This window comes from Ictalurus punctatus, chromosome 6 (assembly GCF_001660625.3).
Source record: "Ictalurus punctatus breed USDA103 chromosome 6, Coco_2.0, whole genome shotgun sequence".
NCBI lineage: Eukaryota > Metazoa > Chordata > Actinopteri > Siluriformes > Ictaluridae > Ictalurus > Ictalurus punctatus.
In genome coordinates, this window is record NC_030421.2 from 4560577 (window position 1) to 4583882 (window position 23306).

General features: G+C 42.2%; 1 protein-coding gene across 1 annotated transcript in view; it reads left to right on the forward strand.

Annotated features, from left to right (window-relative positions):
• The window catches only part of thsd7ba (thrombospondin, type I, domain containing 7Ba), a 140893-nt gene extending 117587 nt beyond the window's left edge, over window positions 1-23306 (forward strand). The window contains exons 21-28 of the mRNA XM_053680740.1: window positions 4998-5143; window positions 7932-8127; window positions 10792-10965; window positions 11081-11176; window positions 14216-14298; window positions 16017-16215; window positions 20595-20682; window positions 22605-23306. Coding sequence (XP_053536715.1) covers window positions 4998-5143; window positions 7932-8127; window positions 10792-10965; window positions 11081-11176; window positions 14216-14298; window positions 16017-16215; window positions 20595-20682; window positions 22605-22686 — 1064 coding nt within the window. The 3' untranslated portion in view covers window positions 22687-23306. The remainder of the gene's footprint in view (window positions 1-4997; window positions 5144-7931; window positions 8128-10791; window positions 10966-11080; window positions 11177-14215; window positions 14299-16016; window positions 16216-20594; window positions 20683-22604) is intronic.

The following is a 23306-nucleotide window of genomic DNA, read 5'->3' on the forward strand; positions in this document are numbered from 1 at the left end:
TTTTGTCTGCAGGGTCCAGTGTTTACATGTCCCAGAGGGTTTCAGTTTGGAATGGTCCCACTTTGAATGAGTCCCATATTCCAAATGCTCTATGTTCTATATATTCTAAAGGTCCTACAGTATATACAATGATGTATATATTCTTACATTTCCAAGTCTATATCCTCCCACGACCCAGGTATCCCAATATGTTTCCAAGGCTTGCTGTTCCCCAGACTGTATGAACCCTGAACTCTACGTTCCCTCAATATGGCACATTAAGGGACCTGGTGAGAGGGTTCTTATGGTCATAGTTGGGCTCATTCGGTCACCAAAGGTCACACTTCAAAACACCCTTATAGAGCAGCTACCGTACATCTGTTTCTATATAACGGAAACATTGAAATGTGACTTCCATGTGAACAGGATAATCAGAACCTGAGCCCTCAGGACTGTTTCCTAGACCATTTCAGTGAGGGAACGGAGTTGGCCCAATTAACAAGAATCCAGCAGAGACCCTCCTGTGATTTTCATGAGAAGAATGAGGTTGAGTGGACCTTTATTTTAAAGCACCACGCACCGTGAGCGAGTGTGTAACGCCAGTTAGCGATGCCACCTGACAGGAAATGAGACGGAGAATGAAAGCTCAGGAGAAAAAAAAGGCACGAGTTTTAGCGTTCTCACCTTTTACTAACCACCCAATTTAGAGAAACACCTGAGGAGAACTTCCTGCTTCTGCTGTCTACTTAACCTGTAGGGACAGACAGAGAGAGCGCGAGAGAAAGAGAGAGGGAGAGCGAGAAAGGAGAATAGAGAGAGACGAAGAGAGACAGACAGACCGGGCGAGCAAGTGAGACAGAGAAACAAATAGACAAGAAGAGAGAGATAGAGATGGAGAGAAATGTAAAGAGAGAGACTGAACACACAGTTAGAGAGACAGAGAGAGAATGAGAGAGACTGAGAGAGCGAGAGAGACAGTTGGACAAAGAGAGAGTGAGGCAGATTGAAAAAGGATCAAATGTGATAGACAGACAGACAGACAGGATATATAGATAGATAGATCGATAGACAGACAGACAGACAGACATGATATTTCAATAGACAGACAGACAGGGTATATCGATCGATAGATAGAAAGACAGACAGACAGGATGGACAGACAGAATAGATAGATAGAGATGGAAAGAAACATAAAAAGAGAGACTGAACACACACAGAGAGAGAATGAGAGAGACAGAAAGAGAGAGACAGTTGGACAAGGAGAGAGTGAGGCAGATTGAAAAAGGATCAAATGTGATCGACAGGATTGACAGACAGGGTAGACAGACAGACAGACAGACAGACAGGAGATATAGATAGATTAATAAATAGATAGAGAGACAGACAGACAGGATATATAGATAGACAGACAGACATAATATTTTGATCAATAGATAGACAGACAGACAGACAGGAGATATAGATAGATTGATAAATAGATAGAGAGACAGACAAACAGGATATATAGATAGACAGACAGACATAATATTTTGATCAATAGATAGACAGACAGACAGACAGACAGGAGATATAGATAGATTGATAAATAGATAGAGAGACAGACAAACAGGATATATAGATAGACAGACAGACATAATATTTTGATCAATAGATAGACAGACAGACAGACAGGAGATATAGATAGATTGACAGATAGATAGAGAGACAGACAGACATGATATTTCAATAGACAGACAGATAGACGGACAGACAGACATTACAGACAGACAGGATAGATAGACAGACAGACATAATATTTCGATCGATCGATAGACGGACAGACAGACAGGGTAGATAGACAGACACTGCTCATCCCTGCTTGGTACACGTTGTTTATTTGTTCCTAAATACGTGGCCTATTTCTCTGTGCCTGCGTCTGCGCTGTAAGACGTATGGAGTTAGCGGCGCTCCAGACTCCAGCCAGCTGAAGATTAATGACGGTCAGTGAATGTTTGTAATTAGCGAAGTAACCAGCTGAAGCTGGGCCGTTTGGACTGCGGGGACGCTCTCCTGCTCGTCCAACTCTGCCAATTAGAGTGCGTTATACAACGTGTAGCATTAACACTTCTTAGTGAGGTGGAAACCTGAGCCAAACGAGTCCTCGCTGACTCTGAATTAGCAACGACGCTAATGACGACGTTATTAGTACAAAAAAAATAAATATTTATTTACTATGACTGATGAATCATTCATTCTGGATTAGGAGGAGGGGGGGGGGGGGAACCGGGCCAGGATCATTAACGCGTAATCCCCAACTATGATTTATAGCGCAGTGTTAATAATGCAGAGGACTCGCTGAGTCGCATGCTAATGCTGCAGCGTTTCCTCAAGCGAAGAAAAACCCATTACCAAGAAAGGGAATTGTGCAGAGTCAGGAAAACTCACAACACAAGCCGAAAGTACAAACCAAAGCAAGAAAATCAGAGAGATAAAGAGATGTGTATGATATGACACGATAGAGAGAGTCTGAAATAAACCTTACGGCATTTACATCTCATACGTATTCTTCTTATAGCACAGCATTTTCCCAGCAATTCCAATGTTTTATTTATTGAAGAATGACACATCGTTTTTTTTTTTTTTTTTTTTTTTTTTTATCCATTTGTAGTTACATTGTGTTGTGAAACGTCCATGAAAGTCCTGTTCTTATTTGGTACAGGAGCTATAAACAGTCAAAACAGGAGAAACCGCAGAGTATGAACTCCTCCGTCCTGAAGAAGCGCTGACACTGGAGACTCCTTCCGTCCATGTTAAACAAACATGTCCTTACAGAAAACCTCACCATTTTAACTGTTTTTAATTTGTTCAAGCGTAGAGTCCGCTGTACAAGAAGAATAAACGCACCTCAATTGGACGTCAATTCCACATGGACGTTCCCGCTGTGGTTGCTATGACTACGGTTGCTGCGATGGAATCGGGACTGCAATTACAACATGCAGTTTTACACTCGGGTCTCCTTTAGTGAACAGTGGACCAGTTCAACAAAAACAGACTTCATATAATGAACTTTCCTTTACTCTCACACTATCCGTCGTTACCCAGATGAGGACGGGTTCCCTTCTGAGTCCGGTTCCTCTCAAGGTTTCTTCCTCATATCATCTCAGGGAGTTTTTCCTCACCACCGTCCCCACCGTCTCGCTCAATACGGATAAATTCACACACTTAAAATCTCCATCCTGTGTTTGTATGTTTCTGTAAAGCTACTTTGAATTGAGCAAACATGCTGTTTGTTCACCGTTTCATATCACGTTCCATTACATCTTTACTCAAACACCACATTTCCTCCACTGGTGGCTTTTATAATCACTCAGAAGTGTGAAGAATCACTTGCTACCTTTATAAATCCTACTATGGAAACAAGGAAGCAAGGATTAAATCGTATACTGTACAAAAAAAAACAAAAAAAAACCACACACACACAGCAAAACAGGGATTTATTCATGTCTGGAAGCTCCACGCGTTTATCATCAGGATGTTATTGCTGACGGGATCCGTGCCAGTGAGCACATCTATTCCTGAAATTGAAATGAAACAGATTTATTTGCGTTGCGAGCCAATTAAAATCTCTAACCTTTCGTTCCTCAGATCTTCCATTAAACACCTCAATTGTCTTAATTCACTCAACATCGATCCACTCTAATATCCTACGCTCAGTATGGAATAATCCCGACTTTCTCCCGAAGTAAACGACATTAAAGGAGCAGTTTGTAATGTTTACAGCCCTCTGCTGACTGAAACGATTAAAAAGCCTTTTCCTTTTCTCCAGGTACGTCCATCTAATCAGCAGGTTTGGCTTTACATGGATTCTTAACATGATACTTAACCAACATTAGACCAAACTGAACATCATTATTATTATTCTTAGCAGTGGTCGTGTAAAACGTCATGCAGGTAAAAACGTTGAACGTTCTAGGAATCAGATGTTTGTAATGCTGTGAAATTCACGTTAACGCACTCACTCGGTCGTGTGACGAGGGTAAACTGAAATTCAAACACTATGTTTTCCCCGATTTTTTGATGTGTTTCTGAGTGAAAAGGCATTTTCGAGTGGGCGGGACAAACAGATTATAGTCCGTTATGAAGGAGTACCCATCTCCCACAACACCAACACCTGAGGAACATTATCTCCGAGTAGTGAAATTTAAAACATTTTTAAAACTTAAAACAACTGTATTAAAATGATGGTATTATGTAATATTATATTGTGTGTGATATTATATATTGTGACTTTTTTTTTAAAAATCAGAAGCTGTTGTATTTATTAGCGCTGGGGAAAAGTCGCTGATCACAGGAAATGTTTAGAGTTACGGTTTCTTTTGTGTTTAGTATAGACGAATCACGAATGTTCTGACCAAAAGGGTTCGATTTCAACTTGTGGTTAATTATAACTCTTAGCTGCTCATGTGACTCTGAATCCTGGATTCTGATTGGTCAGAAATAGTTCGCTAAATTTTCTATAAGAGTGGTCCCCATTGTTGGACATAAATGCATTAAAAAGCGTGTGTAATTAATTGTTGATGTGGTGAAGTAAGGAGATGTTTGTTTAACACGTACGGAAGGAGTCTCCAGTGTCGGCGCTGTGTAACAGTCAGAGGTAAAGCCGTGGCTGTAAGTTTTCCGACGACTTCAGGACTCGCTAACACGACCAGCCGCATTGTTTATAACATTTTTTTTAATGATGAGAGAGAGTGTGGTGAGGTGAGGGACCGTCTGTTTATGGCTGCTATAACGTAAGCGCTAACAGGAGCTCGCTGATTCCGTGAGCATTGAATGTAACTACAAATGGATAAAAGTATTGTAAAAAAGTCGCTGTGCTATAAGAGGAATAAAACACTTGTAGGATGGTAACAGTAACTTCATCACATTATCACATCATTAATTAGGATATGTCAGGGAACACTTCTGGATTAAAGCGATTGAAACGTTTCCGATCTGCTCGCACGTGATGCTCTGTATTAACACGTGGATTTCTCGCGCAGGTGTGACGACCAGAGCTCGACGTGTCCTCCAGGAAGATCACGAGGAAGGTCGTCCGTGTCCGTCCCAGCTCTCGCAGACTAAACCGTGTCCCATCAGGCCTTGCTACAGCTGGCTGCTGGGGGACTGGTCATCCTGCTACGTGGAGGTAAACATCTCCCGTCTCCACCGGGGGGTTAATTCGACGTTTCGGTGTGTTTTTACGCGTCCTCAGAGACACGTCGCTCGTTTTTCTTTTTAAGCAGCAGGTTAATTAGGAGTGCGTCTTCATTTGCAGTAACCGCTCGATTAAAAATCCACCTCCACATTGTTTCTTTCTTTCCCCGCCCCCCCCGGCTGTGTCTGTGCTTGACCCTTTCTGCCCCCGACACAAAGCGAGCCGGGGGTAATTCTATCCTCCGCCCGGTAGGCGCCATCTTGGAGGACTTTAATTGAATTTTGTAAAGGTGTGAGCCCACGCCTGAGTGCATAGAGGACCTTCGGTGACATTGAGACGTGAGTGAACTCCGGATAAGGTCCACAGTTTAAGGAGCCGTTCAGCCAAAAATAAAACGTCCTCCTTTATCCCTCTCGCTGTCCGATTTCCATCTCCCTCTCGCCGCCTTTCTTTCTCGCTCCTTTTAATTAAACGTCTTGGGTTTTTCGTCCTCGTCCTCCGAGTCATTACTGAAGCAGTTCTTTTGAAACTTTTGTAGAGAACAGAAGCACAGCACACGCTTTCAAGTCTTCTGCTTTAATATCTCGACACAATAAAAACCACGCATTCGATGAAAAGCTCCGTTCTGTGTTTATCTACTAAACGCACGTCTGAATTCTCAGACATGATGTTTAAATCACTATATATATATATATTTTTTTCTATTATTCAAGCATTTCCCCCTTTTAAACCGAAACATTCGCCGTACTTTTGAAGCGTGTCGCGATTGCTTTGAACTAAACACATCCGATATGCAAATTATTAGAACTAACTTAGTGACGAGCAAACTTGCGGTTACTACGGTAACGTTATATTTCAACGCGTTTTGACCGACTCTGATCCTAAAATCTCGTCCGTGTCCTTCTCTATTAGCTGACTCACTCAGAATGCGCATGTTTTTTCTCTCTGATTTGCATAGTCATGAATATTAACAGCTCTTGGGATTTTTGATGAGGATTAAGTGGGGTAATTATGTACCACTTTTCGTTTTGGGTCCATAAAAATAATTAATACAGTTAACATGCTTTTATTTTTAATAAATAGTAATTATATAAAGCTGTTTATTTTTATTTATTTTTTTTAAATATATATATTTTCAAATGAAAATAGGACTAGAGATGTTCCTGGACAATTTTGAGTTGTTTATAGGACATTAAAAATGCACAGATTTATAATAAAATAAATAAATAAATAAATAAATTCAGATGAATCTAAAACTGAGGAAATTTTTTGGTTCTAAAAACGGAGCTTCGCTTCTTTTTTAATTTATTTAACGTAACTGTAAAGTTCACAGAGGCGTAGGTGTAGACGCAGATGCTCAGTTTCTGCTGGCTTTAAAGAAAACGCACCCGATACGCGAATTATTATTGCTAGCTAGCTAACGTGACTAATGTTTAGAATGGACTGTAATGCAGTTGTCATGGTTGTCAAGTCTGATGCTGTTTAATAATGTAGGAAGGAATTGACAATGCAAATCAAAACGTAAACATTTAAATCGCTGACTAACTTTTCGGGAGAGCGGGAGCATGCGGAGGCGTTCGTGATTTACATACTCATGTATATTCATAGGCCTTTTGAATTTTTCATGAGGATTAAGGTCTAGAGATCTTCCTGGACAATTTTTAGTTATTTACAATACATTAATAAAAAAAAAAAGCGCACACACACACACAGACAGATTGTTTTTTAAATGATTTAAAACATCACGTTCAGGTCTATAGCACATCTATAACCTTTTAGAACATTCTCCACTGAGCCATTAGTATTAACCTGACGAATCCAGAGCTGATGAATAATTTAGATGATAAATTTGACTTGCAGATTGAAATGTGCTGGGACGAGCACCTCTGTCCCTCCTGGCACGTGTTAATCCGGGACTAATATATACAGGAGTACCTTCTGCATAAATTACACATGTCATCTAGTTGTTGCCAATTATTTCATTTTGTGTCCATAAAACGAAGCATTCCTGTAAACGTTATATAATCGTTGTATAAACCATGAAAACGAGTCCAAAGGAACGTCGATAAGAAGAATAAAGTGATTTACCTGTGAAACCTGTGATGATGATGATGATGATGATGATGAAACAACAAGCAAGCGTAGAACTGATCCAGGGTGCAAAATCATGAAAACAAGTCCCTCAGGCGTCCATGAAATCACGATTGACCCGTAACGTTAGTACGTTAGTATATCTAGAGAGAGAGAAACAAAAAACGAGTCGTGGACATTATTTTATGACTCATCCTGGACTGGTCTTGTGTTTATCCAATTAAATTCTCTCTAGGATTTATCCTAGGATCCTCTCTAGGATATATCCCACCCCTGGGGGCGTGTCTTGCTCTATAATAACAGCAGTAAACATGGTTGGTCAGTGTGCTTTTTCCCATGTGTTTTCTCACACACGATTCCCTTTTCCAACCATTACTGGGTGGAGAAATATGCTTGGAGTTTATTTATTTGGAAGAGGGCGGGGTTTGTGTGATTTTTTTTTTTTCAGAAGGATAAGAATGAGAGTGTGGCGTATGTTGAACGCCGTCGGCTGTTGCGTCACCCTGACTTCCTGTTACTAAAAGAAATACGTCAACATAATCATAAACAAAATCAAATCAGGGCCATTTCATGGGGACTTACAGCGGTCGAAGATTAATAAAATATGCAGCTGTAAAGTGTGAAATGAAAAAGTACATTAAATGTTTTTATTGTTAGTACTGACAGCATGTTGTGTTGCTGTCCTCAGGGTGCTGAGTGCGGGGACGGCGTGAGACGCAGGAACGTATCATGTGTTGTTCACTGGGGTCATTGGCCCGAATCGGCCGGACCGAGACCTGATGTCCATGCTCCAGCTGCCCTGGTGGAGGATGAGAAATGCAACGAAGACTTCAGGACAAAGAATGAGCCGGAACTGCAGCAGCCATGCTTCGTTCCCTGCCCAGGTATACTGACACTACAGCTAAACCCCGACTTCCTGCCCAGGTATACTGACACTACAGCTAAACCCCGACTTCCTGCCCAGGTATACTGACACTACAGCTAAACCCCGACTTCCTGCCCAGGTATACTGACACTACAGCTAAACCCCGACTTCCTGCCCAGGTATACTGACACTACAGCTAAACCCCGACTTCCTGCCCAGGTATACTGACACTACAGCTAAACCCCGACTTCCTGCCCAGGTATACTGACACTACAGCTAAACCCCGACTTCCTGCCCAGGTATACTGACACTACAGCTAAACCCCGACTTCCTGCCCAGGTATACTGACACTACAGCTAAACCCCGACTTCCTGCCCAGGTATACTGACACTACAGCTAAACCCCGACTTCCTGCCCAGGTATACTGACACTACAGCTAAACCCCGACTTCCTGCCCGGGTATACTGACACTACAGCTAAACCCCGACTTCCTGCCCGGGTATACTGACACTACAGCTAAACCCCGACTTCCTGCCCAGGTATACTGACACTACAGCTAAACCCCGACTTCCTGCCCAGGTATACTGACACTACAGCTAAACCCTGACTTCCTGCCCAGGTATACTGACATCTCTTTTCAGGTGGTTAAGGCCAGCGCTCAAACACGATTGCTGTAACCGTATGGGAAACACCGTTGACTTATCCGATTATCTGTGTAACCTGACTCTGAATACGAGGAACTTTCCCCATGTAAATATCAAAATAGCTTTTGAACGTAAGTCTCAGACTCGGACTATGGCACATTGAATGGAGATTAGTGGGACTCGGCATTATTTAGCAGCTTATTATTATTCTCAAAAAAATAGTCAAGACTACATCCTTCTTAAAGTAAAAGTTTCATACAAGTGCTTGTTTAGGACTAATCTCTCAGACAGAACCCCTCTAGCTTCTGAAACGCTGGATGAAAATTAATGGGGAGTCGTTTTTACATTGCTCATGCTAACTAGCTAAACCCCTGATGATTAAAGGAACAGTCCACCCTCAACAATTTGCGTATTAATCTTTATAATCAATGTGATCATCCACAGCATGCAAGATTCATCTCGTCATGAAATTCTGAGTTCTTTCATCGTCTAACCTCTCACAGGAATAATGAAAATACACTGCCTTGCACCAAATTCGCACCTGTGTTTCATGCTGGAGTTTAACTTTAACAACGCTAACAAGGTTAGCATGATTTGGGTTGAAGAGTACTTCAGGAAAATTGAGTACAGGTGACATTTGCGCTACTTTAGCTCCTCAGTAAGGAGTAAAAGTGTAAGGTCACTATCTTGTGAGACTGTGTAGAGCTGAACTTGGGAACATGGAGGATAAAAAGCACAGAGACGGGCGCTAATAAGCGTCCGTGCTTTCGGATGGAAGGAATGAACTGGATGAGCTGTCTTGCGTAAGTGTCACTCTGAATTTGCTCTTCACTGCGGGTTATTGGGGTGGAGGGCGTCGATATCTGACCTTCAGCTACGCGGTAAAGAAAGTCCTAAACATATCATCAGACAGGCGCATAATTATCTCTAGTCTCTTGTCAGGCGGATAAGGTCAGCGCTCAAGCACATGATTGCTGTAACTGTGTGGGTATTACTGTACGCTCTTCATCTCCATGTTCTGCTGCTTAATATTGTGTTTTAGAAGATGCTAATTCAGCTAACGGTGAAAGGAAACCAGTGGAGTTTAGCTAGAATGAATCAGTTTTAGCTTTCTTACTAATTTATTATGATCAAAGTTAGCTTTTTTTTTTTTTTTTTTAAAGTGAATTGTTCTTCAAAGTAGTGTACAGGCTAATTTTCACAATCCTAGGATCTAAGAAATGTTTGTATTTAATTAGTTATTTATATAGTTCCTAAACGCGATGAAAACACATAAAGGAGTGTGCTAACTCAGCTGATATCATGTGTTAGCGCTGATATTATTAGCATTGCACTTTAGGGGTGTTTATAGATATCATTTGCAGCTTATTTCCCAGTTTTATGTATTCGTAAATGAAATGTATTTCAGTCTGGTTTGCAGAAATGTGGTAGGAGCGGATCAGCACTATGCTAATGTAACCAGTGGGCCGCTCTTTCATTTAGAAAGATGAGGAAAACATTTACGAATGGGGAAATCCAAGCAAAAGAAGACAAACCGAGCGAGCACCAAATGGTGGACTTCGATACAGTTGTGAAACAGATGTTGCTTTTTGAAGAACTGTGTGAAAGTCTGGTCGTTAAGTACACTCAGTAATTAACTGGAGAACAGGAAGTAGGTGTGTGTTAGAGTTCAGATGAGCTAGAGAATTTGGACTGGGAGTTGGACATGTGGCTCCATTGTTCTGTCCATGCGGTAAACGAAGCCGACGTACCACTGAGGAACCACTCGGGTTAAATCTCTGAATGGTCTTAGCTCTGGGCGATCTCGCTGTTCTCCTGAAGTAGTATAACCTCATCATGAGCGCTACTGTTAATCCCAAAGAGAATCACAGCTGAGCTGGTGGATGTTTTTTTTTTAAAAAATTTTCCTCACATCATCCATAATCTCTGGAATAGTGTTTCCGAGAACATGAACACTCTCTAGCTGTCTTTAAATCCAGATGGAAAACATAATTAAAAACGTGCGTCGCGTATAACATACGATAATGTTTCGGCTGTAGGCGACTGTCACCTGACAGACTGGTCGTCATGGAGCTTGTGTCAGCTGACGTGCGTGGAGGGGCGCAGTTTTGAGGTCGAAGGTCATCAGTCACGCTCACGAGCCGTCATCATCCAGACGCTGGAGAACCAGGAGAGCTGCCCAAACCAGGAAATCGAGACACGGCCATGTAAAGGTACAGTGCATGATGGGTAATACTCACAACCTTTAAAAAAAAAAAAAAAAAACAGTGATAAAAAAGAAACTAACAACCGTTAAAAGTCTTAATTGTCCCTCTTGGCTTGCCGTAGGAGGGAAGTGCAACAGCTACGAGTGGAAGACGAGCGCGTGGAGCGACAACGTGAGGGAGGTGTGGTGTCAACGCTCAGACGGAGTCAACGTCACAGGTAACGCCATGGCAAGGACTTCAGCAATGACCTCATCTCACTACAGCTGTACATCACAATATAATGTTGTTAATAAGAGGAAGAATTTATTTTTATACTTTTAAACGCATTTTTATTGGGTAAATGAGTATAAAATTACTCCATAAGTGTATAAAACATGAGAGAATTTTTGACTTTACTGTGAATTACACGTTAAAACTCATTCCTTTTTACACGTTATTAGCTAATATTTTGCAATAAACCACTCCGAATTGTCAAAGTTATCATAAAATAACGAGTGGCGGTTTCGCCACTTCCCGAATTATTACCAACCATTACAACGTTCTGTTTATTTACAAACAACACCATGTACTTTTTGTCCTTTTATAGTCACGTTGAATGTTTTGGCCAATGAGAGTCAATCGCTGTTAAGCCCCGCCCACACGAGAGGTTTGTGGACTGAGGATTTGTTTTGTCCATCACTACGAACCGTTTTTTAACCACCTTTTATCAACACTACTATGCTTTAGCTAATATTCATATACAGTTACGGTAGATGTTATCTCAACAGGACCCTCGAAATGAAGCGACGCTGCACCATGTACAGCCTGATTCACTCTACAAATCTTTTCTAGCTAAACTTCCTTCTCCGCACGTGTGTGACGGTTACGGGCGACATGAGGTGCTACTTGAATGAAATTTAGAGTGTGTAAACAGTACATTCAGGTAGATTTTATATTATGAGCGCTGTTGAATAATTGATTTCTGTGTTATACGTATCGACTGAATAAAAAAACCTGAGTAATTTCATAGCGTTTCTCTGGAGAGTCGTTCGCCAACATAAATAAATAAACGCCTAATTTTTTCATTAACGCCGCGTATCACGGCCCATGTGCTTTATATTCTTTCTCTCCTCTGGTGCTGTTTATCGATCATCGGCACACACTTCAGTATCCACACAAACTTAATAAAACCTCACACCTTCCTTTTTATACAATAATACACACAGGAGAGAGAGACCGAGCCAGAGAGAGAGACAGACCGAGAGAGACCGAGCCAGAGAGAGAGAGACAGACAGAGACAGACCGAGACAGAGAGAGAGACAGACCGAGAGAGACCGAGCCAGAGAGAGACCGAGCCAGAGAGAGAGAGACAGACAGAGACAGACCGAGACAGAGAGAGAGACAGACAGAGAGAGACCGAGCCAGAGAGAGAGACAGACCGAGAGAGACCGAGCCAGAGAGAGAGACAGACCGAGAGAGACCGAGCCAGAGAGAGAGACAGACCGAGACAGAGAGAGAGACAGACCGAGAGAGACCGAGACAGAGAGAGAGACAGACAGAGAGAGACCGAGCCAGAGAGAGAGACAGACAGAGAGAGACCGAGCCAGAGAGAGACCGAGCCAGAGAGAGAGACAGACAGAGACAGACCGAGACAGAGAGAGAGACAGACCGAGAGAGACCGAGACAAAGAGAGAGACAGACAGAGAGAGACCGAGCCAGAGAGAGAGACAGACAGAGAGAGACCGAGCCAGAGAGAGAGACAGACCGAGAGAGACCGAGCCAGAGAAAGAGACAGACAGAGAGAGACCGAGCCAGAGAGAGAGACAGACAGAGAGAAGCAGAGCGAGAGGGTGAGACAGCAGTGAGAGAGAGAGAGAGAGAAAGAGAGACTGGTGAGGGAACGGTTGTTTTTAGCTGCTATAACATTCAATAAAATTACGGTGTGATGTTGAATAAATCCGAATTTATAATGAAATGTGAGGACAATCATTACGTTTTATTTACATTATGCGGGAAAATGTTTATATTTTGTCTGTCGCCATGGCGCTGCACAGAGAATGACACCATCAAGTCTGTGGGGCTGGTTGGAGAGGGGGATTGTGGGTAGTGAGTCATGGAGTGAAATACAGGTAAAAGAGCTTTTATTAATATGTGAAATAAAAATGTATAAGAGGTCGGCTTTACTTCCTGACACCTCATTAATCAGCTCCTGCATCTGAACATTTACATTCCAGTGAGACGCCTCGTCCCTCCGAGGAACATTCATCACGTCTCCCTCGCCGTTTATCTCCTTATCACGGACACACCGGCCCTAATCACTTCTTCTCCTTCTCCTTTTCTTCTTCTTCTTCTTCTTCTTCTTATTATTATTATTATTATTTTCTTTTTCATCTTCTTCTACTTATTATTATTCTTTTTCTCCTTATTATTCTTCTTCTTCTTCCTCTTCTTCTTCCTCTTCTTCTCCTTATTATTCTTCTTCTTTTCCCTCTTCTTCTCCTTCTTTTTTCTTCTTCTCCTCTTCTTATTATTATTCATTTTCTCCTTCTTTTTATTACTATTCTCCTTTTCCTTCCTCACCTTCCTCCTCTTGTTCTTCTTCTTTAAAATGAACGCTGATGAAACTGAGGGAAACTGAGAGAAGGGGATGCTGGGTTACTATGTCATGACAGTGAAGGAATAAATCTGACCAATCAGAGCGGGGACATCGACGGCACAGTGGTGTAAACGTACAGACTTAGATATAACCGACTTTCTATTTGCAGAAAATACGGCCTTTTCTGTGCGGCGTGCTGATCAGAAGCCGTGTTTGGCCTCCAGCTCATTCAGCAGCTCTGACAACACGTTTATATGGTTATCAGTGGCACAGGGGCGTAATGGACTGGTGAGAGAGGGGGATTGTGGGTAATGACTCGTGCCGTGAATAAAAGGTAAAGGGAGGAAATGGGCTCCTTCTGATACATAAAATTCAATCCTGATTCTCACAGTCCCCCCCTCCCCCCCGATTTTCTGAATTAGAGAGAGTTTGTAACAGCAGAGAGGGGGATTATGGGTATGGGATGTAAGATTAACGTTCTTTAGAGGTGATTGTTGACATGGCAGTAATGGCTAATTTAAAACAGGCAGGTGAGAAGGAGGGGATTGTGGGTAGCTTTGTCTTGCCATGAGTAAGACGAGCAAAGCGTTTATTTCTGCTCCTGATCCATTAGCTCTGACAGCACGTTTATCTCGGTATCAGTGGAAATAATCTTCTTTCTCATGTTTCCTCTTGTTAAAGGTGGATGTTTCGCGGTGAACAAGCCGACGAGCGTGCGTCACTGCCATCCTCCCTGCACTAAACCCTTCTCTCACTGCAAACAGGTCATCTTCTACTCTCTTCCCCACGTATCTACTGTTCTCTCCACACTCCGTCTTTTTACGTTCATTCAGTAAATCCCCTAAAACCTGTCCCCGAGTCCAAACACAAGCACATCAACAAGCACACACACACTCAGTGACACTCAGTTTGTCAATGAATCACGTTTCAGTATCGGTATCGGAAAAGAAAACGGGTTATCGTAGCAATTTCGTATTTAAAAAAAAAAAAGGATGAATAAAATGCAATATAAAAGCACAAAATGTCATATTTAATATTATTTACAGTGGTGCTTGAAAGAATTTTCTAGATATCTGCATGAATATGACCTAAAACATCATCAGATTCCATCACAAGTCCTAAAAGTAGACAAAGAGAACCCAATTAAACAAACGAGACAAAAATATTATACTCCAGCGTTTATTTACTGAGGAAAATGATCTGATATGACGTATCTGTGAGGGGAAAAAGTATGTGAACGTCTAGGATTAGCAGTTAATCTGAAGGTGAGATTAGAGTCGGGTGTTTTCAATCAGTGGGATGACGATCAGGTGTGAGTGAGTGAGCGCTCTGTTTTATTTAAAGAACAGGGATGTGTCAGAGTCTGGTCTTCACAACACGTGTATGTGGAAGTGTATCGTGGAACAAACAAAGGAGGTTTCCGAGGACCTCAGAAAAAGAGTAGTTGAAGCTCATCAGACTGGAAAAGGTCACAAAACCTGCACCACTTAACAATATATAGCATGTTAACGATAAAAATACTGCCTGAAAATATCTTATACCTTTTTATCTTTATATATATATATATATATATATATATATATATATATATATATATATATATATATATATATATATATATATATATATATATATATATATAATTTATGATGTATAGAACATGTTAACAATAAATCCTTTGTAAACAATAACATTATATAAACAATAAAGTGTGTGATGTCATTAGCGGAATGAGCGGGGTGTAACGATGCGGTGATGAACGAAATAAATCTCATCAGCGTTATTGTTCTGATTGTTCAGAGGAAATTCAGCGCAATCGAATTTACATAATGGCAGTAACTGCACTGAAATGAACAGAAAGAAATGCAGTGAACGTCCATCAGAGCCCAGGGCACGGGCCCGCGGCGGCATGGCGTGGCGTGATGGCTTCGGTCGTTTTGTGTCCAGCGCGGTGTTAGAGTCGGTGTTAATGCGTTAATGAGTGTAGTGTAGTTATGGGTTCTCTGGAAGCTGAAGCTGAGATAATTCGGAATAAATGACTCAAACAAATAAGCCTCGCCTTATCATCCTTCCCCAGACCAAGCACACTGTGGTTATAAATGCACTTTAGAATTATGTTAAATAAAGAAATAAATAGGATTAAAGCATTACATGTGTGGCCATTTTTCCCCTTTTGTAAGCGTTATTACAAAACAAAATATATCACGTCACACATTTTGTGCGTGTTCAATCAGCTGAATGTTTCATAAACGTGTTTTTTTACAAGTATTTTAAACATTGTTTAATGAATATAAAACAATTCAATGTCATGTAACGCTGTAACGCAATACCTAGCTGTATTCATTACATAATTGAATTAATTAAATGTTTACATTATTTGGAATGAGTTATTGGAGCATTCAGTTATATATCGTTTATTAACACACACACACGCACACACACGCACACACACACACACACACTGAAGTTGTGTTTCCTGCAGAGCGGAGTGTGTGGCTGTGAGAAAGGCTACACGGAGGTGATGAACACACACGGCTTCCTGGATTACTGCACCAGGACACCTGGGGGCGCCGGAGACACCCGGAAGGCCGACGTGAAGAGTAGCTCAGGGAGGGTGAAGCCGGGCCCGTCCCAAATCCACGACTTCTTCGGCGAGTGGTCACTACAGGCCCTCAGCCCAGGTAATAATAATAATAAGTTTGTTCATATAGCACATGACACCGGTTTAAGTATAGTCAGGACATGTTTGATGTCTAATGTTTCAAGGTGAATAACGAGGAAGGGATGCTTACAGATTCCTATTTTATCTTTCTGCCTGCGATCAGCAGCCAATCAGAGCACTGCAGCAGCTGGGGTCTTAACCAATCCCCAAGCTAGGCACGTATACAGCAGGGACATCTTTTTGTACCAGCATCACATGACCGAGAGAGAAAGCGCTTGGAAAATAAAAATAAAATGTACTTAGATCGAGAACTACATACATGCCATTAGTCTCATAAATAAAGAAATTGCATGGATTTAAAAGTTAATTAATTTCAGTAAGTAGCTAGAGAGAGAGATGGAGAGAGATGGGGAGAAAGAGATGGGTAGAAAGAGAGATGGAGAGAGAGAGATGGAGAGAGGGAGAGAGAGAGAGAGAGGGAGAGATGGAGAGAGGGAGAGAGAGAGAGAGAGAGAGAGAGGGAGAGAGAGAGATGGAGGGAGAGAGAGATGGATAGAGATAGATAGATAGTGAGATAGATAGAGAGATGGAGAGAGAGATGGATAGAGGGAGAGATATATAGAGAGATGGATAGATAGAGATATAGAGAGAGAGATGGGGGAGAGAGATAGAGAGATGGAGAGAGAGATGGAGAGAGAGATGGATAGATAGTGAGATAGAGAGAGATGGAGAGAGAGAGATAGAGAGAGATAGATGGAGAGAGAGAGATTGATAGATAGAGAGAGAGAGAGAGATGGAGAGATCGAGAGGGAGAGAGATGCTAGAGAGATAAAGAGAGAGATGGATAGATAGAGATATAGAGAGAGAGATGGGGAGAGAGAGATGGAGAGAGAGAGAGATGGAGAGAGAGAGATGGATAGATAGAGAGAGATGGGGAGCGAGATAGAGAGAGATAGATGTAGAGAGAGATTGATAGATAGATAGAGAGATATATATATAGAGAGAGATGGAGAGATTGAGAGGGAGAGAGAGATGCTAGAGAGAGAGATAGAGAGAGATGGAGAGAGAGATGGATAGAGAGAGAGATGGGGAGAGAGAGAGATAGATGGGGAGAGAGATAGATGGGGAGAGGGAGAGAGATGGAGAGGGAGAGAGATGGAGAGATAGAGATATAGAGAGAGAGATGGGGGAGAAAGAGAGAGAGAGATGGATAGATAGATGGAGAGATAGAGAGAGAGATGGATAGATAGAGAGATGGAGAGACAGATAGATAGAGAGAGATGGGAGAGATAGATAGATAGAGAGATGGGTAGATAGAGAGAGATAGATAGAGAGATGGATAGATAGAGAGATGGAGATACAGATAGATAGAGAGAGATGGAGAGACAGAGATAGATAGATAGATAGATAGATAGATAGATAGATAGATAGATAGATGTGTAGATAGAGAGAGAGAGATGGATAGATAGCGAGATGGAGAGACAGATAGATAGAGAGAGATGGGAGAGAGAGATAGATAGAGAGATGGGTAGATAGAGATATATATAGAGTGAGAGATGGGGAGAGATAGATAGAGAGACAGATGGATAGATGGAGAGAGATAGCGTGAGAGATAGTGTGAAAGATAGAGTGAGAGATTGCGAGAGATAGATCAGTAAATACAAATGACAGAAAGTAAATACAGTCTCAGTTGTTTTCAGTGTTCTTTAAGGCACAAAATCAGAGGTTACAGATGAAGGCTGTCGGAGTGAGTGAGGGTTTATCTTCACGCTGATATACAGCAGACGTCTGTGCAGTGTTTACGTCTGTGCGGTGTTTACGTCTGTGCGGTGTTTACGTCTGTGCGGTGTTTACGTCTGTGGGGTGTTTACGTCTGTGCGGTGTTTGTCTGTGCGGTGTTTACGTCTGTGGGGTGTTTATGTCTGTGGGGTGTTTACGTCTGTGGGGTGTTTGTCTGTGGGGTGTTTACGTCTGTGCGGTGTTTGTCTGTGCGGTGTTTCTGTCTGTGCGGTGTTTACATCTGTGCAGTGTTTACGTCTGTGTGGTGTTTACGTCTGTGCGGTGTTTGTCTGTGTGGTATTTACGTCTGTGCGGTGTTTGTCTGTGCGGTGTTTGCGTCTGTGCGGTGTTTGTCTGTGCGGTGTTTACGTCTGTGTGGTGTTTACGTCTGTGCGGTGTTTGTCTGTGTGGTATTTACGTCTGTGCGGTGTTTACGTCTGTGTGGCGTTTACGTCTGTGCGGTGTTTGTCTGTGCGGTGTTTGTCTGTGTGGTGTTTGTCTGTGTGGTATTTACGTCTGTGCGGTGTTTACGTCTGTGTGGCGTTTACGTCTGTGCGGTGTTTGTCTGTGCGGTGTTTACGTCTGTGCGGTGTTTGTCTGTGGGGTGTTTACGTCTGTGGGGTGTTTCCGTCTGTGGGGTGTTTCCGTCTGTGGGGTGTTTCCGTCTGTGCGGTGTTTGTCTGTGTGGTGTTTATGTCTGTGCGGTGTTTACGTCTGTGCGGTATTTGCGTCTGTGGGGTGTTTCCGTCTGTGGGGTGTTTCCGTCTGTGCGGTTTTTACGTCTGTGCGGTGTTTACGTCTGTGCGGTGTTTGTCTGTGCGGTGTTTGTCTGTGCGGTGTTTGTCTGTGCGGTGTTTACGTCTGTGCGGTGTTTGTCTGTGCGGTGTTTACGTCTGTGCGGTGTTTGCGTCTGTGCGGTGTTTGCGTCTGTGCGGTGTTTACGTCTGTGGGGTGTTTACGTCTGTGCGGTGTTTACGTCTGTGCGGTGTTTGTCTGTGCGGTGTTTACGTCTGTGCGGTGTTTACGTCTGTGCGGTGTTTGCGTCTGTGCGGTGTTTGCGTCTGTGCGGTGTTTACGTCTGTGCGGTGTTTACGTCTGTGCGGTGTTTGTCTGTGCGGTGTTTACGTCTGTGCGGTGTTTACGTCTGTGCGGTGTTTACGAGGCTGAGAGACGGAGGCTGATCTAGAACTCTGTTTAACACGACGTCGTTTAGGGAACACTTTCATTCCTCAGTGATTTGTATGCACTGTACTGTGAAAGACAGAGCTGCTTTACTGTTAGCTTTAGGCTATTCTTGATTAGATCTAAATTTAGCGTCGGGTTCCACAGCAGCTTCGCGTCCTCCATCTTCCAGCAGCTCTGAGTTTACTGCAGCTCAGTGATTTACATGACAATGAAATGTTCCAGGTTGTGAATGTGTGTACAATTACAGTAATTACAGATTAAAATATCGGCTCAGAGGTTCACAATCAATCAAAATGGCTTCCTTAGTTCTGTAAGATCCACAGCCAGCAGTTTAGCATGTCTAAATAATCACACACTCGCCTCTAAATACATGATTTATCCCAGTAACGCTATTCGTACACTTTTAACACACAAACCCCGCCTTCGATATTTAGACCACGCCCCCTCTCTGAGTTTCGTGCCTGTGAATCAAGATCAGGCAAGATCCTTAAAGAACCCTTCAAGAACTCTTGAGCGTACTCACCCTGTGAATACACGCAGTGTGTGGGATTACTGGATAATTAGGGCTTCCAAAAATGGTTCTACGTGGAACCTGATAGGGAAACACTCTGTTTCTACATAGTAGAACCATTAAGTGTTCCCCCAATGTGCTTCACATACGAGTACTTAATAGTTATTGTCAGAGCCGTAAAATTTACACTCTGAACCCTGAGGTCTGTGTAGAACTGTACAACAGTGTTTCTCTTATAGAAAGGGTTCCAAGTAGAACCCTCTGTAGAAGCAATTATCCAATGAACTTTTGACGAACATTTTTTTTTCTTTTTTCCTAAGAGTATACCAAGTACCAGGATAGCTAAATGGGTGGGTTCTGGGTCATAATTGACAAAAATCTGGAATTTGTACCGCACATTTTCCCAGTACAGACATACACCACAGAGAAGCTTTAAGGGTTCCTCCAGAAGAACAACCAATCGATATTTACATGCTTGGAAAGTTTAGCACCTTTACGGTGAAGGAAAACTTTTAGGAAGCTTGTCGGAAAGCTTAAAGTTACAGCGCCACCTCTGACTGTTACAAAGCGCTGACACTGGAGACTCCTTCCGTGAACGTTACACAAACCCATTTCTCCTTACAGAGAACGTCACCATATCATTTTAAATCATTTTACATAGAATGTCGCAGACGTGAACGAGCCGTTACTATAGAAACGATAACGTATCCGAACGAGCGCGTTGATATAGATCTACACTACTGTCAGAGCTGCTGTTATAGAGAATTAATCAACACCTTCTGACCAATCAGGATCCAGGATTCAGCAGCGCTGTGGTGAAATTGTTTATAATGTTATAATTTGTGATGATATAACATGGTGCCGTTTGTTGAGGTGTGTGTGTGTGTGTGTGTGTGTGTGTGTGTTGTGGTGCGTTTGTACAGATGGACGGATAAAGATGTGGGTGTACGGAGCCACGGCCGGAGGCTTCATCCTCATCCTCTTTATCATCACTGTGTCCTTTCTCTTCTGGTATGTATGAGGTTCTAGTAGGAACGTAACATAATGTGTGAAATGTGAAAAGAACCCGATGTCTGCGATACGGTGGAACACACCGAGAGAATGAAGGCTTGAGAATATTAATAGCACTTCTTATCTGATTTGATAATGATTGTGTGTGTGTGTGTGTGTGTGTGTGTGTGTGTGTGTGTGTGATTACCATATTGGTTGCATGCTCTAGTGCTCTTGGCAGTGAAGTGGTGAGGAGAACTTTGAAATGTGGCATGTTACTGCCACCAAGTGGGACAGCAGAGAGCCTGAAGACAAAAATGAACCTGAATTTAATCACACCGTGTCAGATTCCGTTATACAACCGAAAAATAAACCAAGACCTTCTCGATCAACATCATCAACAGTAGATCATGCATGAAGACAAGGAAAGATCTTCAGGATCCAAGGAATAATGTGTAATTAAAGGAGGATCCCTACTACAGAAAGTGTACATGTTTGTAGGGTTCTTTGGTCCTTCTTGTGAAAGGTTGATTGAGGTGAGGTGATTGTAGAACTTCCATGGATCATGGTGGAGCTCATAGGGTCACCAGTGTCTTAATGAACCAAACTTTAGATGTTATTTGCTGGAAATATAGTGTCAGTACATGTGGGTTTTACGGCTCTAACAGGTTCGGACAATTTATTCGTCAGGGTGAGAGAACAAAGGATTAGAGAAACATGAAAGATGATGAAAACCTTGAATGCTTGGAACATAGGACTCTGGGGGCATTGGGGACATAATGACTGAGAACATAAGGATCATGAAATATAGGTCTCTGGCAATGTAGGACTCTGGGAACACATAATAGACAGAATATATAGCCCTAAGAACACGACACAGTGAAAACACATGAGCCTGGGTTTCTCAAAAAATTAGGCCATGAGAACAGGAGGAAACAGGAGAGCGAGAACAGAGAGTTCGGGAAACATAGGAAACTGAAAATGTAGGGCTCAGGGAACATAGGATCATGAGAACATAGGACCATAAAGAACATGGGACCAGGAGGGTTATATGACACATCTGGAAATATAGACCCTGGTGAACATAGGTACATGGAAACAAGACTCTGGAGCTAGGGTTCTTGGGAATATAAGACCCTGAGGACACGGGGAACTTTGAACTATGAGCATAGGAACCTGAGAATATTAGATCTAAGTATATAGGACCATGAGTATATGAGTTACTGGGGACAGAGGCCTGCTACCACAGGTCTCAGGATCGGGGAAACTGGGAACGTAGGACCCTGAGAACAGAGAGCACTGAGGTCATAGCACCCTGACAGTATAGGATTCTGGTTGCAGAAAACTTCGGGGTCTGGAAATATAGAGCCATGAGAGCATAGGACCCTTGTTGTTCCATGGGCTCTGGGATAACATCCTGAGAACATGGGGTTCTGAGAACATCAGACGGAATACATTATTACAGATTACTAATACTTTATTATTACACACTTTCATGTTACATTTGTAAACTAAGCACTCAGACATTTCACACATGGATGTACGCCTGGAGTGCATTATGGGGAAGAGTAAAATAAACACTGAGCTTTGGTCACTGAGAAAAAAACACTTTACGAATGCTTAAATATATACTGTAAAATATTTTATATATATATATATATATATATATATATATATATATATATATATATATATATATATATATATATATATATATATATATATATATATATCAACCTGTATGACTATGAAGAAGTTCCATTTGAATGGTTTGTAGCAGTTTGGACATTTTATATAATTGTTAATATTCCAGGAAGAACACTGTAGAGCAGTTTCTTTCCAAAAACTGATCCTCTCATTCTCTCACTCGTTCTTAACTAGAGAATTCTTTTCACTAGCTTCTGTAGCTGACGTTTTCTATCTCGGATATTTCTCTCTTTCAGCAGTCGACCAGTTAAACAGAGTAACTCCCCTCCGCTGCAGAAAGCACTGTCTCTGGCCTACGATGGAGACGTGGACATGTGACGGACCCTACAGAGAACCAGGAGCTCGCCCTGGACCACGGGGAGCGTCTCAGATCGGGAGATCTTCACAAATCCCAGAGAACCTTGGGGAATTTTGAGCAAAGTGTGTTTTTGTAACTTTTAGTTTTGACATTCGAGCAGGACGAGCCTTTTTATCTCGGGATCTTGGGTATGTTCTCGCCGTGTGGATCTGTATCGCTGGGGGGGGGGGGGGGGGGGGGGGGGTGACAGGAGAACAGTGGAAGAACTTCAGTCTCCATTCGCACAAACGAACCAATGGTCACTGACTGATGAGGAAACAAAAACACAACAGACTACTACACTACTATGCACTATATTAGTGCTTTCTTCAATTATCTTTTTTTTTTTTTTTTCAAACTGGTTTTTAGTGTTTTTTGTTTCGTTTTTTTTTCATCGTGATGCAGCCGGACTTTTCATCATGTGATGTATATGAATGTGTACACGCAGGCCTGATCTTCATCTTCTACTAAAACCAAAACAGATTGTTTCATCAGCCCACGTTCTGACCTTTGACCCTTAGCCCTGTAGCTTGTACCCTCTAGCACCAGCAGTTAATCCTCTTTGCTCATTTGAAGCATTAAAATTGGCGCCTCTGGATCA